This window comes from Staurois parvus, unplaced genomic scaffold, assembly GCF_062004578.1.
Source record: "Staurois parvus isolate SC_StPar_1 unplaced genomic scaffold, SC_StPar_1.0 ptg000094l, whole genome shotgun sequence".
Lineage (NCBI taxonomy): Eukaryota > Metazoa > Chordata > Amphibia > Anura > Ranidae > Staurois > Staurois parvus.
This window is the reverse complement of record NW_028317890.1, coordinates 1,297,855-1,312,672: the sequence shown is the minus strand read 5'-3', so window position 1 is coordinate 1,312,672 and position 14,818 is coordinate 1,297,855. Positions and strand designations below refer to the sequence as shown.

General features: G+C 41.1%; 1 protein-coding gene across 1 annotated transcript in view; it reads left to right on the top strand.

Annotated features, from left to right (window-relative positions):
- The window catches only part of DNAJB12 (DnaJ heat shock protein family (Hsp40) member B12), a 65,159-nt gene that overhangs the window by 15,775 nt on the left and 34,566 nt on the right, over positions 1–14,818 (top strand). Inside the window, exons 2-3 of the mRNA XM_089670726.1 lie at positions 10,055–10,229; positions 12,368–12,513. Of these exons, the coding sequence (XP_089526852.1) occupies positions 10,055–10,229; positions 12,368–12,513 (321 nt within the window). The remainder of the gene's footprint in view (positions 1–10,054; positions 10,230–12,367; positions 12,514–14,818) is intronic.

Here is a 14,818-nt window from a genome sequence, read left to right as displayed (position 1 = left end):
TCGCTGCTAACAGCATATAAGAAAGCAATTTAAGGGGTTTTTTTGGTACTGTAAGTGGAAATTTATGGAAGAGGGCCGTCTCCGGGGCCCTACAAACATTCACCCCCGTCACCGTGTAGATAAGGTTAAACATAGATCCAAAATCTAGTAACTATCAGACATTGCCACCAAATGTGGAACGTAGAACCCATCTGGCTGCAACGCCGAAAGCACATTGTTGAGGCAGAAGGATGCATCGTTGCTGTCCGGGTTGGGACCAGGTACCATTGCAATAGTGTTTTACAGTTTGCTTCAATTAAGGCAGTATTGATGGAAACGTTCGATAATGCCAGGCCTATGTCTTGCCAATCAGATCATAACTAACATTCAGGTCCCGGTCCCATTGATCCATATAGGGGAGTTTACAGTTTGGATCAGCAAGAAGGGCATACACCACAGAAATACCGCCTCTAGAGAGATTCATATTCTGACAAGAAAGTTCAAAATTGGTAAGAACGGGTGGTCCATCTAATAAAATAATTTTCGTGTGGATAAAAGAGGCAATTTGATTATATCTAAAAATTTTGGTGGGGGGCATCTGTAGTTTTCTTTTTAACCTCCCTAGCAGTATTCCTGAGTGTAGCTCGGGTAAAAGGTCAGTGCCAAAAGCGGTAACCCTGAGCTACACTCGGGCTTACCATGCGGCGCTGCATAGGGAGTCCCTGCAGAGCTTACCTTGTCCTTCGCTCCCACGATGTGTCCCCTGCAGTGTCCCCGGCCATCTCCTCCGACCGATGCCGGCATCTGGCTTCTGTGTTCTGGTCCCTGTGACGGCGGGATGTACAGGCGGCGGCGGGAAATTTTGAAAATTTTAAAAAATTTAATTTTTTTCAAAAAATTGCTTTGTCCTGTGCCCTGCCTGCATTTTGTCTGTTCTTTCTGCCTGGAAACTGAGAAATGTCCATGGCGTCCAAAAAGTGTCGCTTTAGGTCAAAAGCGGGTTTAGATCAGCTAGAGAAAAGCGATAGTAAATCAGAACCACTTGCAGAATTGAGTGATAATGATTTGTGGGGAAATTCGTCATCAGACACTGAAAACGATTTTGCGACTTTGCTCAGCGATGTGCGAACTTGGTGCTCTATTTCAAATTTCAGTGTTTTTGGCTTGATTATATTATTGAATTAAATGTATTATTATTATATTATTTTTTATGATTATTAAATTATAATTTATGATTTCGTGTTTCAAATTTTATCATACCCGGGATGTTTAATAGACTCTTGTTCGGACAGATTTTAGTGAGTTATTCCTAAAAATTACAGGCCTACAATAAAAAAACTACATATTTCCATGCAAAATAATGGTACCGCTTTCAGCACAAAAAATCTGAAATAATCATACCGCTAGGGAGGTTAAAGTACTGAGGAGGATTAACTCTGGCGCCCCGGAGGTAGTCTCCTATCCGCAGCAACTCTTTGTTGATCCACCACTAGAATGGGGTCAGGACCAGACCAGGTGCAAATTCAGGATTACAAAAAACAGGGGCTAAGGGAGTGGCTAATGATTTGCAATGGTGTACTCTATCCTAGACTGTCAATGAGAAAGACAGAGTAGGAGATAAGAGGTAAGATAGGGGGGCGAGATCTATTAGAGAGCCAAAGTAAGGAAGGAGCTTCAATCGAAACCCAATGGGGAGTAGATCCCTTGCGCAATTTTCCTTTTAGATTTACCAAAACCATATAATATGAGGTCACACTTAAACACTTTAAAACACTTTAAAGGGATAGGCTCTATTGACTTGAGTAGGCAGTCATTGCTGCACTGAAATTTGGAGGATAAACCTTTGAATCTGGTTGCTGGTGGATTCTTTGACTAAGGGTGCTTAATGTTTATTTTTTTTAATTTTTTTTTCTGTTTTTTTTTTTTTTTTTTTTTTTTTTTTTTTAAATATTAAGTGATCGGGCCTGTTGGGGTTATTCCTAAAGTTTAGCAGGTGATTGGGTTAGATTTCAAAATCTGATTCGATTCTGTTGAATGTTAAAAGAAATGTATATTAAATTTGATTTGGAAGAAAGAAATAATGGCTGCCATGGAGAGTATGCTGTCATTTCCACAATAGACAGTCATTCGAACTTCATTATCAGCAAATAACTTTTCATGGTTTATGTGCAAGTTAAATTTTTGCTACCTTTCCCATCAGGCTGTCTTGAATAATTAACCAGCTTGTTTGTCATGTGAGGATTGTAATCTTTTTCCTGAATCAGCAAAATAAATGCAGGTTAATTTTCAAATGATTCCCTTTAAGTCTGTTTGACTTAGAAATCACTTATGGAGCTGCTCTTGATTTGGATTACACGAATGACTTTTTATTTGGTTCTGTAGTTTTAAAGAGAAAGGTGGATGTATCTATACTGCACACAGGTGTTTGTAAGGTTCTCTCTCTCCATAGAAATGCCTCTGTGCAGGCGGCGTTGAGGAAAAACAAGTGTGCATGGCTACCCACCATTGAATGCTGTAGGCACCATAAAGAGAACCTGATGCCAGACTTTTCTTTTACATTTATATGCATTTTTTTACCTGCATTTTTTTAGTTTGGTGAGTTTTTCTTTAACAATGAATCAATAAGTTAAAAAAAAAATGTTTCATTACAAGAAGATCTTACAATTGTTTTTCAGTCAATTTTTTTAATGTCATTACTTACCAATCAAGTTGAAGCTAATCTTTTGGCAAACTTAAAGCTCAACTTCGGAAAACCTAAAAGTCTGCTTTGTAGTGGGGCTGCGCCCACACAACAAGGACGAACTGTTTGTTTCTGCCTAGGAAGACCGTAAAAGCACTTTTGCCTACCGGACCCTCTGCTGCCACGGCAGGTGGTGCTTTCTTGTGCTCCTGAAGTGGACTGTCACTAGGCGGTGTCCCGTCCAGTGCAGGGTATGGACTGACCCTCAATCTGTGTTGATGTTGTCAGAGGACCTTAGACTGCCAGAGCATGGAGAAGAAACTGCAGGGACCAGTCTAGCAGCATGGAGGAGCCTGCAGGAGCAGAGGATCAGAAAGTGAAGTAAGGGTCCATTCACACCAGCCAGTGCTTTTTACAACGCAATGGCTGATGTGCATTGTTGTCCAACGGGAATCGCCGCTCTGTGCCTCTTTATTTATTTCATTCAAACAAACTTTATTGAAATGTCAGACAGACATTTCATAAAGTTCAGTTGGCCGACACACAGTGTGAGGCGGTGCATTGCACTGCATTGCACCAAAAAAAAAAAAAGTAGTGCATGCAACGATGTGAATGGAGCACGCAAGAGACAAAGCATTTTGTCTTGTCATGCACAAACCCACTGCAAGGAGAATTCTTAGGTTTCCTGGAGTTCATCTTTAACCCCCCCCCTCATGCATTCAGCTCTTTTAAAAAAAAAAAAAAAAAAAAAAACCCCACTCTCTCACCCAAGTACATCATGTTGTTTCCCTAAGGCTCGGTTCACACCACTGCATTTTTGTTTAGTGCTTTTTGCAGAAACACACTACAGTCCATTTAACATGGTCACCTATGGAACATGTTCACATCTATGCTTTTTTGAGCTGTTGTGTTTTTGGAAAGGGTCAGGGATTTGTTTAAAAACAAAAAGCAGCAGAGTTCAATGGAGAAGCTTCTGAAATGCATGATAGTGCGTTTTTGCAGCATTTTGTGTTTTGCATTTATTCTGCCCAGAAACAAAAACAATTCCACTTTTAACAAAAAAAAGCTGAACAAAATCCAGTAAAAACGCAAAACAAACTGCAAATTGCCTGTACGCAGGCAGTAACATGGGTGTTTAAGCGCCTCCCGTCTGCCACATAAGAAAGTGACAGATGGGCAACAGGTCTCTCGTTCTGGGAGGACATCATATGACGTCCTCCCACTCTAGCTGACATGGCGCGGCAGTCGGTGGTTTGCTGTGTCCCTGGGACACAGCAGATCACTGATCGCAGTACAGAACCGATGATGTAGGCTCTATCATGTGATCAGCTGTGTCAAATCACAGCTGACTGCGTGTAAATAGGAAATGCCAGTTATCAGCAATCCTCTCCTCATGTTGACAGCCCATGAGGAGAGGAGAGCCGGTAATCGGCATTCCTCAGAGGGGACATGTACACTGATCACCAGGGCACTGATCATGAGAGACTGATATGTGTAGCTGCATCAGTGCCCATAATTGCCACCTGTCAGTGCCCATCAATGCCACATATCTGTGCCCATCAGAGCTGCCTGTCAGTGCCGTCTAACAGTTTCAGTCAGTGCTGCCTAGCAGTGCCATATATGAGTGCTGCCTTTCAGTGCCCATCAGTGATGCCTGTCAGTGCCTATCAGTGCCCATCACGACAGCCTCATTAGCGCACATCAGTGAAGGAGAAAAATTACTTATTTACAAAATTTTATAACAGAAACTAAGAAATGTTTTTTATTTTTCAAAATTTTCAGTCTTTTTTTAGTTTGTTTAGCAAAAAATAAAGAACCCAGAGGTGATTAAATACCATCAAAAGAAAGCTCTGTCTCCAAAAAATAAGAATTTAGTTTGGGTTCAGTGTTCCATGACTGCACAATTTGTCATTCAAAGTGCAACAGCGCTGAAAGCTGAAAATTGGCCTGGACTGGAAGGGGTAAAAGTGCCCTGTAGGCAAGCGGTTCAATATTAAGGACTCGGCATGTCTTGTGACCACAGAGTTATGCCTCATTCACACAGGCTTTAACTCCGAGCTGCAGCAATAATCCAGCATTTTCCTGCAGCTGGATTCACTGGATGATGGAGATAATTGCGGCTGCAGCTGTCTGCAGGAATTCAAGTGTAACATGCACACAAAGCAATTACATGCAGCTAGGGGCAGATGATCGTTCTTGATGGTTTCAAACAGGGGTGATCATCTGTCCCTAATCACAGGTAATGGCACCATGTGCACTTTACATCCAAACAAATGCTGTTATGTGCAGGAAGTCTAATGTTTACCCATTACAGCCAATTAGTTGAATGAAAGTGTATGTCAAGGCAACAAAATGTATTATATCTCTGCAATGCATGCAGACTCCTTTTGTCCCTTTTACTGCCACGGAAAAAAGTGTCAGAACAAACTACCTGTAGCAACGCATTTCAACATCCCTTGTGCCCACTGCATTTGCTGTAAGCTGATGATTGCTTCAGAGACCATGAATTTAACACCCAGACACTTATTCCCTGTACACACGATAAGAAAAGCGTGTGAAAAATTTTGCGGAACCACTGATGGAACGATTTTCTCTTTGTTGATGAGCAGGATGTTTTAACCGATAACGATATTGTGAATGAAAAAATCCGGTTGAACAACAGTGAAAAATGTTGTCGTTTTGCATAGGAATGACCGATTTTCTATGCGGTGGTATGACAGTCATAGGAAAAAAATCTGTCAAGCGCTATCACGCATGAGCGGAAACAGAAGATGACCCAGATGTTTATGTCCAAGGAATCTTCGTAAACACAAAATTAAAATCCAAATGTTAAAAGTAGATTGGCCTAAGGAGATGAAACCAGAATTCTGCAGATTATATTTTATGTATCACTATTTTTGTTTATAGTTAATGTAACAAACTATATTATACTCATTGCTGGTAATTGTGTATATCGCTCGTTCTGGTCGGAAGGGTGTGGCTACAAGGTCACATGCACACTGCATCACTTCCACTTGTACGGAAGACGTCAACACTATGTATTGCCAGACGAATGATTTTTTTTAGATTGGTTAACGTGGGCCACGATTTCGACCAACGAATGAATGCCTCTTGGTTGTCAGATGACCAATCAGTCGATTTTCTAATCGTGTATTCCCACCTTTAGCTTGACACTACCCTCAGTGGTGCATCTAGCAGTTTGTTGTTTTTAATTTCCACATCTCCAGTACATTACTACGTACATGTTGACATGCGTTGAATGGTTTGGCAACACATCTAAAACTGGATATGGGCAAGTGTGTTAAGGTACGTTTGCATGACGCTGAACAGTCGCTTGAGTTGCCAACTGTTCCATTATATTGTATGTTTTACTGCAGAAATAAATCTTTTGTGTGTCTGCTAGTAGAAGGAGCTGATCAAGTTTAAATGTAACATACCCGCTGCAAAAAGAAGCACCAGAGGGATCTTGATTATGCTCCACCTGTTGGCTGCAAGTGGTAAATGTGAAAGACTCAAATGCAGCAATTATTTACCTGACTTTACTTTTTGTTCAAATTCTTTAGTATTTAACATAAATAACACCGATACTAAAGCTATGGATTGTGTAACCTGCAGTCACTGTACCCACTAATGTGTCCTTAGTAGTATTCCTTGATTTTTGTGTGTAGAACATATAGTCATTCTGCCTCGCCCTTCTACAAGCTATCGTTTATTGAAAGGTGGGAAGCTAATTGTAGCTCAAAGTGCATGTTTTGCTAGTTTCAGTGCAGCAAAGTGCATGAAGCCAAAGATTCTGGAGTTGAATTTTTCAGCCAGTAGAGGGCACTGCTCACTTCTGTTGCCCTACTGAGGACTGCTCACTAGTTTTTTGGGTTTTTTTTGTTTTGAGAAAAAAAAAACCTGAAATGTTTTCCTATTTAACTATTCTTTGCATCACAAATTGCAGTGTGAAAAACATCATGAACTGTGTGGTCAATACATGCTATGATATTATTCAGTTTATCAATGAGTTTATTTATATGCCTTTATTATTTTTCTCCATATTTATTTTTCGACCAAGCTGTCCAGCAAAAACGGTTGCACCAGGAACTGGAACAGACACCTCCCAATAGTGCTTTAGCAGTTGTAGCACCACATAAACCATGGGAATAAAAGATATGTTTTGTTAGCACCCCTGACGGTGTTATAGTGGGTACAACCCTGGTCCGTGTTCTGCTAGTCAGTTTTTGAATAAAATACAAATTAAAAAAAAACCTGTGGAAATGCTGTACTCTCATCAACCACATAGAATTATTTGAATACGTTACTTTGGACAGTTGCTCATGTAACAGTTTTTTATTCTGTAGCCCTGCCTTTTCAGCCTCTGCTCTTTTGTGGTAGTAACAGTCTGTAAATTCTTAATAAAAAATGATAGGTGCTTTTATGGTAACCGGAGTAAACATGGGAATATATATGTACTGCTGACTGTTCAGCCATTGTAATAGGGCAGCACAGTGGCTAAATGGTTAGCACTTCTGCCTGGCAGTGCAAGGGTCCTTGGTTCGAATCCCAACCACGGCACCACCTGCCTGGAGTTTGCATGTTCTCCCTGTGCCTGCGTGGGTTTCCTCCGGATACTCCGGTTTCCTCCTACACTCCAAAGACATGCTGGTAGGTTAATTGGATCCTGTCTAAATTGGCCCTAGTATATGTATGTATGAATGTAAGTTAGGGACCTTAGATTGTACACCCCTTGAGGGTTAGGGACTGATGTGAATGTACAATATATATGTAAAGTGCTGCGTAAATTGACGGCGCTGTAAAAGTACCTGAAATAAATAAATAATGACTGACGTCTGTCATGCTGGAAAACCAGAGTTCCATAAGCACTTGCAGCCAGTGGCTGATCTGTATATTCCACCTGGGGTGGGGGGAGCCCCCTTGTCAGAATACAATAGCACAGTGGGAGAGATCTCTGCATATACATTGTGTTGAAACAGGGATCTGCGAGGTTTCTTTTTCATTCCACCTGCTGGTTTAACAAAACAAAATACTCAGGGTTTATTCCCTGCTTTAGAAATAAATAGGCAGTGAGCCCTGTGTGGAATTCTAGTCCCAGCAACCTATTTGATTACTACAGACCCAGATGTACCCTAGCATAGCTAGTACTTGTTTGATTCACTGTGCGGGTCAATCATGTAACTACTTGTCACTCAGCTGCAGGCTTAGCAGTGTAAATAAACGTTGCAGGCTTGCTTCTGGGTTTGAGGCCAGCACCCCCTGCTGACCTACACTGTGGTTGGACACCAATGATTTATGGCCTGCTGATCAGCTGTGTCCAATCACAGCACAGAGTCCTGTGTTTGCAAACACACAGGACTCTGTACACAGAGCAGCGATCTGGCTGACTGCTCTTCTTGAAAAGCAGGTAGAAAAAACCAGCCAGATTTCTACGTAAAAGCAGCACATATTACATACATTACACTTGTTAGGCACACAGTTAACCCCTTGATGTTAACTCCCTCCCAGCCAGTGTCAGTACAGCTACAGTGCACAGTATTATATTTGATCACTGTATTAGTGTACCTCCCAGTGAGGGTCTGATAGCACCAGATTGCCCACCACACTACTACAGTCCTACTATACGTCACTGATCATCGTCATCATTACCAGTATAGAGTCATAGCTTTGTAAATTCCAGTATATACACCATAATTTGTTCACACAAACCAATTAATATACACTTATTGGGATTTTTTTTTGTTACCAAAGACATGTAGCAGAATACATTTGGGTCTAAATGTGTGAATATTTTTTTTACCACCAAAAGAAAGTTCTATTTTTGTGAAAAAAGTTATAACTTTCATTTGCGTACAGTGTTGCATGATCGAGCAATTGCCAGTTAAAGTAGCGCAAAGCTGCAGAGCATAAAATGGGCTGGTCATGAAGAGGGTAAAACCTTCCAGAGGTCAAGTGGTTAACATTTGATTGTATACTTGAACATTAATTTGGATAAATTAGGTCAGGTGCATGGCCTACTTTTGATGTCAAGGATGATAAGTGAAATATCTTCAACGTTAGAGAAGAAGCCCAGATGAATGTTGCTACTACCAGATATACTTATACTTCTATTAGTTATTGTTGGGCAGATCTATTTTGGGATTGCCTGTTGGGTATTGCATTCTGTGGAAGGTCCCAGTCACTTCTAATCTGCGCTTTACAAATGCCCAAGGTAGCCAATATATTGTTTAACATTTGTTTAACCTTTTAAAATATTTAAAGCCCAGCTGAACATTTCAGTGTTATGGTTGATGCAGTCAGACTGAAAATACAGTGAAACATATGGACATTTTTTGTTTACTTTCAATTTACTGCAGAAAAAAGTGAAAGGGGGTGCTATTGACTGGAGCAGAGGGACTGCTGTGCTCTGTGTTGTACAGAGGTCTGGCTCCACGGTGTGCTACTCTGAGAAAGTGAAATGGGGTGCTATTGACTGGAGCAGGGGGACTGCTGTGCTCTGTGTTGTGTAGAGGTCTGTCTCCATGGTGTGCTGCTCTGAGAAAGTGAAAGGGGGTGCTATTGACTGGAGCAGGGGGACTGCTGTGCTCTGTGTTGTGTAGAGGTCTGGCTCCACAGTGTGCTGCTCTGAGAAAGTGAACAAGATGTCCATGTTTACTACTATGTAAGCAGCATACCGACATTACACTAATAAGACTGAAGGGGTCCGTTGGGCTTTAACATTTGATAAGGTTAAGCAAATGTTAAAGTAGAACGAAATGCATTTCTAAAACATTTGGATAGAGTTATGGAGGGTTATAACGCTTGTAAGGTTGTAGGGTTTTTTTTAATCCATCCTCCTGTCCCATAGCCAAAACAAGATGTGGTTGAAAATCCCTCTGAAGTGATGGAATCCCGGAACTAGTGTCCCCATTGGGAGATATCCCCTCTATTACTGTTCTGTGGACAGCCCAAAATTTGGGTTTTCTTTTACTTTCAGTGATGATTTTAAACAGAACAAATAGAGAGAATGAATCTCCATAACAGGGCACAGACCGCAATAAATACCTGACAGGTGTTCTAATCCCTCTCCGATCTGTCCAAAACTCATACTTTTAACAGTATGTTGGCTACCATGGGGATAAAAAGGGAACGTTTGTCATGAGCCTTTAAAGGATCAGTTTGATGTACATAATCTTATCATTGTTTTAACATTAACATTGCAATTCTGTGCATACATCCATATTTTCTCATTACGCATGCATACTGTCTTTTCTGATTTGCAGTATTTCACAGTGGATGTGCTGCTGCTTCTCACAATGCAAGCCTATAGAGCATTCAGTGATCAGGGAAAATCCAGTCTTGAAATCGCTGAAATTACCTTTTTATGTGTGTTTTTTTTTTTTTTGTCTTTTGTAGAGCTTATTGAATCCCTCACAAATGCCAACCAAGCCAATGGCCAGCCCGAAAGCACAGAGTCACCAAACCCACGTCTCCGGAAGAATGCTGCTGAACCCACCCCAGCTGCCAATGGTGAAGCAGGTGCAGACACTGGAAAGAGCTACACACCGGACCAGCTGGAAGCTGTAAAAAGGTGACTCAAACTGCTTTGGTACTTGATCAAGACCTCTTCCCCTAACGTTTTATTTTTTAAATAAAATATATGCTACAATGTTTAAAGTGGTTGTAAACCCAGATGTAACGGAACCGGACCCCAGACCACACTTGGGTATATTCCGTTATACCGCAGCTTCCCTGTTCGAACATAAAGCCACGGACCACACCCTTGAAATCCCTTAGGAAATAGACAGCACCAGACTCTTCTTAAAACAGGAAGTCAACTTTTTTATTTTTACACAAACAACAAGTTATATACACAGGGCGGGGAAACACAACCAGGAAGAGGAAACACATCATCAGCCAGCCCCATCAGTGGGAAGGGCTACAGGAAACACATCATCAGCCCGCCCCATCCAACCAAGACACAGAGCAATGGGCCTCAGCACATGGCAAAGGACAATGGACAGCCACATGGCCGAGAACAAAGGATAACACATCAATACACAGTACTAGGACATTCACACCCTGTACCCCTTAACAGGCACAGGGTGAATTAAACATAATGAGGGGAACATGAGCTGACACAGAGGTCCCCCCCACCCCCAAAAGTCACTCCCGTCACACCAGATAACAAGAAATAGCCCCCCCTGCATTGCAACAGAAGCACCTAAAAAAAGAAAAAAAATTGTTGCCACTCACCCCCCCCCCCCCCTTTGATTGACACACCTGCAGGGGGTGTAGCTCCTGCAGCCTCAGACTGGCAGAGCTCTGAGCTGAGAGTGTCTATAATGTCACTTTTTGCCGTTCAGCTCCTCTGGACCATGACAATCATAGTTGCCAACATTCCAAAAGTTCCAGACACATTCATGGACCCTTAACAGCTGTCCCATTTAGACCTTCTGGGCTGAGTCTGGAAAATGAAGGTCTGTCACGGATAGCTCAGGTACCCACTTTAAATGTATTGCTGGGAGGGGTGTCCAGTGACATCGCAACTCCACCTCACAATCTCCGGCCGTGGACACACCCACGGATCCAGACTTATTCAGAGGGCTGTGACAGGAAAACAGAAATAATGAAGTACATGTTTTCATGTTTAACCACTTGCCCTCCAGAGGATTTACCCCCCTTCCTGACCAGGCCATTTTTTGTGAAACGGCTCTGCATTACTTTGACTGACAATTGCGCGGTCATGCAATGCTGCACCCAAATGAAATTTGTGTCCTTTTTTCCCACAAATAGAGCTTTCTTTCGGTGGTATTTGATCACCTGTGCGGATTTTTATTTTTTGCGTTATAAAAAAAAAGACCGACAATTTGGGGAAAAAAACAATATTTTTGACCTTTTGCTATAAAACATATCCAGTTTAAAAAATCTAATTTCGTCATAAATTTAGGCCAAAATGTATTCTGCTATGTGTCTGTCCAGGAAAAGAACAAAATCATTCAGTACACAGTTGAGAAACATACGTAAATATTCATAAGATCCCCATATGGGCACTCAGTACCCATTGACCCTACCATTTATCTATTAATAAAGTGTTTCTGGTGTCTTACCAACAATACTCTGTATCTGTCATTCAAATACAAGAATGGCATAGCTTTGACAACACCCAGTAGCTTCCTATCTCACTCAGCATTGCATACACATCGGATTCTTCCTCTAATCTGCATACGCCATCATTTCCAGGTCTAACAATTCCCTGTTGTGATTGGTTCTGTACAGCTTGAAAGGCTTGCTTCTAGTTTTTGCACACCACTTGCATGCGTGAATGTATCTCCATGGTGTGCCGCCTGTACTGATCAGTAACTTTCCTAGGCTGAACAGTGGTGCTGACGAGAGCGGAGCACCTGACCTAGCGGTTGTAGCCTCCAAACTACCTCCTTATTCCCCAGTTTTATCATTACTACTTTTGAATACAGTCTGAAATCATGACTCGTATTGGTAGATCTTTTCCTTTTCACACTTCACAGTGTGACGTAGCTCTCTGCCTCTTCAAGGTTCTCTTCCACTATGCTATACTGTAGTTATATTTACAATTAGCTGTAGCAGCTCTTTAATTTATTGTATATTTTGTAATTGTTATGCTTTTATTCTTTTTTTTTTTTTTCTGGCTGGTGGTTATGTAATGTTATCAGAAATAAATGTTAGACTGTTTTTACCTTCACTCATCAGGGTAAAGCAATGTAAGGACTACTATGAAATTTTGGGAGTAACCAGAGAAGCCACTGAAGATGACTTAAAGAAATCCTACAGAAAGCTTGCTCTAAAATTTCATCCAGATAAAAACCACGCTCCTGGTGCCACAGAAGCATTTAAAGGTGGGTGAATCAGTTTGGAATTGTTTTCAGGGGTATGTTATGGACTAGAGAGTAGGATAGAGTTTGGATTAGCAAACTTCCATGACATATAAACGGTCCCGTTTTCCTTATCAGTGCTATAATGATGATGTCATAGTATGATTTTGGTAGAGATATTTGACTTGGTATTAGTATCACAGATTTGATGTATTGTGGTACAAGAACAAGCTAGTGATTGGATCACAGTTGTGTGGTATCTGTATGCTCGAAAAGGGTCAAAATACATCCTGCTTCTCATGTATTGGGCCTTCATAGCTGTTAGGAGGAACATTTCTTCTTTCCTTGGAGGAAAATAAAAACATTTTCACAGTAATTCGTGTTTGCTTTATACCATACTATGACTACTCCACCACAAGTGTGTGTGTAAACTAATGCTAAGGGTCAAACATGCTATAAACGAATTTGACATGATCTTCAACATTTCGATGACTTTCTAGTGTCAGATCTGTGTGATACACTCCTATGCCTGTCTTATGCAGCATTATCCTGAGATCAGCAGTGCTGTCATACAGGATGAGCTCTCCATTTCTGACTATCATTATCCGTCTAAAGCAGATTAGCGGCTACTCAGCTGCTTGTGCTGCAGATTGCCACACACACTGATGTTCCAGATGAACAGCTGAGGAAATATTCACTGGAATATCTCCTGGGGTGGGGGGGACTGTGACGTAAAAAAATATGGAGGTTGCAATGGCTGGCTTCTTTCTTCTTTTTGTGTTTTTTTTTTTTTTTTATTTAAGTGCTTAGCTGTCATGGTTGCTCAATAACTTTGGGGTCTGATTCAGAACATGTATGCAGATGTGACTTTATCCTGACTTTCTAATCTGCATACTTTCTCTGGGTGAGTGGCTCAGAAAGTATTAAAACCTGCTGGTAAACGAAGTAGCCAGGCAGCTATTGTTTTTAAATGGAACTTTATGTACAAAATGAAAATGGGCGAACAGGCTGGATTTTTAATGCTTAAGAGACATGCGTTATCTCTTCTGCATTAAAGTTACCTACTTGTAGAGAAAGCCCACAGGTGTGCCCCCATAGCAAGCAGTTTGCAATGGGGGCACACCAAGAAGAGGAGAATGACCCCAGAAGAAGAGGTTTAGGGCCTCTCTATGCAATTTTACTGTTTATTTAAAAAAAAAAAAAGCACAACTCTTAGCGCCGGCCACACACAAATGTGCGGCCACCCGGCGTCTGGGCCTTGACGCCAAGCGGCTGCACATTTGCGTGCAATTAAGAAAAACATATGTGCTGAGAGCATGCGCCCTGCGCGTTCCCAGGACACAGTCCGGTACTCCCGATCATGTGACCGCCAGTAGGCAACACAAAAACCATAACAGACCAGTAAACCTTAGAGGACCAAATAAAGACAAAGCACTTGATGCAAAGTGAATCAAAAGCCAAAACGTTTTATTTAATTTTTTTTTTATTGGGGAAGATTAGAACCCCTGGCAGGTTTTACTACAGGTTTGGAGATTTTACCTCACTTCCTGTTAAAAAAAACATTTTCCCTTAACAGAAAGTTTAAAAAAAACAAAAACAAAAGTTTGGGGGATAGATACTTTAAAGAGGAGCTCCAGGCTTCTAACCAAAAAATTAAAGGACACTTACCTGTCCATGGGTCCAACACTGTCCTCGCCCAGACTAGTTCTTCACTAGCTCAGTTTTTTTTCCTGCAAAAAATGTTTTTTAATTTTTTTTTAATTTTTTAAGTTAACTAATCTTTTAGTTTTCTACCCAAAAATCTTTTTTTTTCCCCTTGATGCAGAGTGGTTAAGCTGAATGTAATTTATAGAAAATTACATTTTTCTCATCTACAGTAATTTTAACTGTATAGGTAACCACACTGACCACGGTGGTTGGAAAAAAATGATGCCTGCTTACTTGTAAACGCATGTTGGCAGAGACTTGTTAAGTCTTTTGGGCATTACTCCACTGTATTCCTGAAAACACAACCACACGCTTGTCCAAAACACATCGTTCCAGGTTGTCGGCCTGTATATTCCAGGTCCTTATCTTAAGACCAACAGGTCAGAGGCGCTAGAGACCAGTAGCGGGGCCTAATGTTCTTCTTACCTATGTAGTTCCCCTTATCTATATTGTGTCTATTTGTTTAGGGATCAATGCAGTTTGATGATGAACAATTAGGTTATGCAATATGGCCTGGCTATGCATTTTTTAAGCTGTTACAAGCACATATGGCAGCATTCCCAACACAGGCCAGTTAATACAAGAGATATGGAAGTGTTTGTAGAGATTAGGAGGATATTTA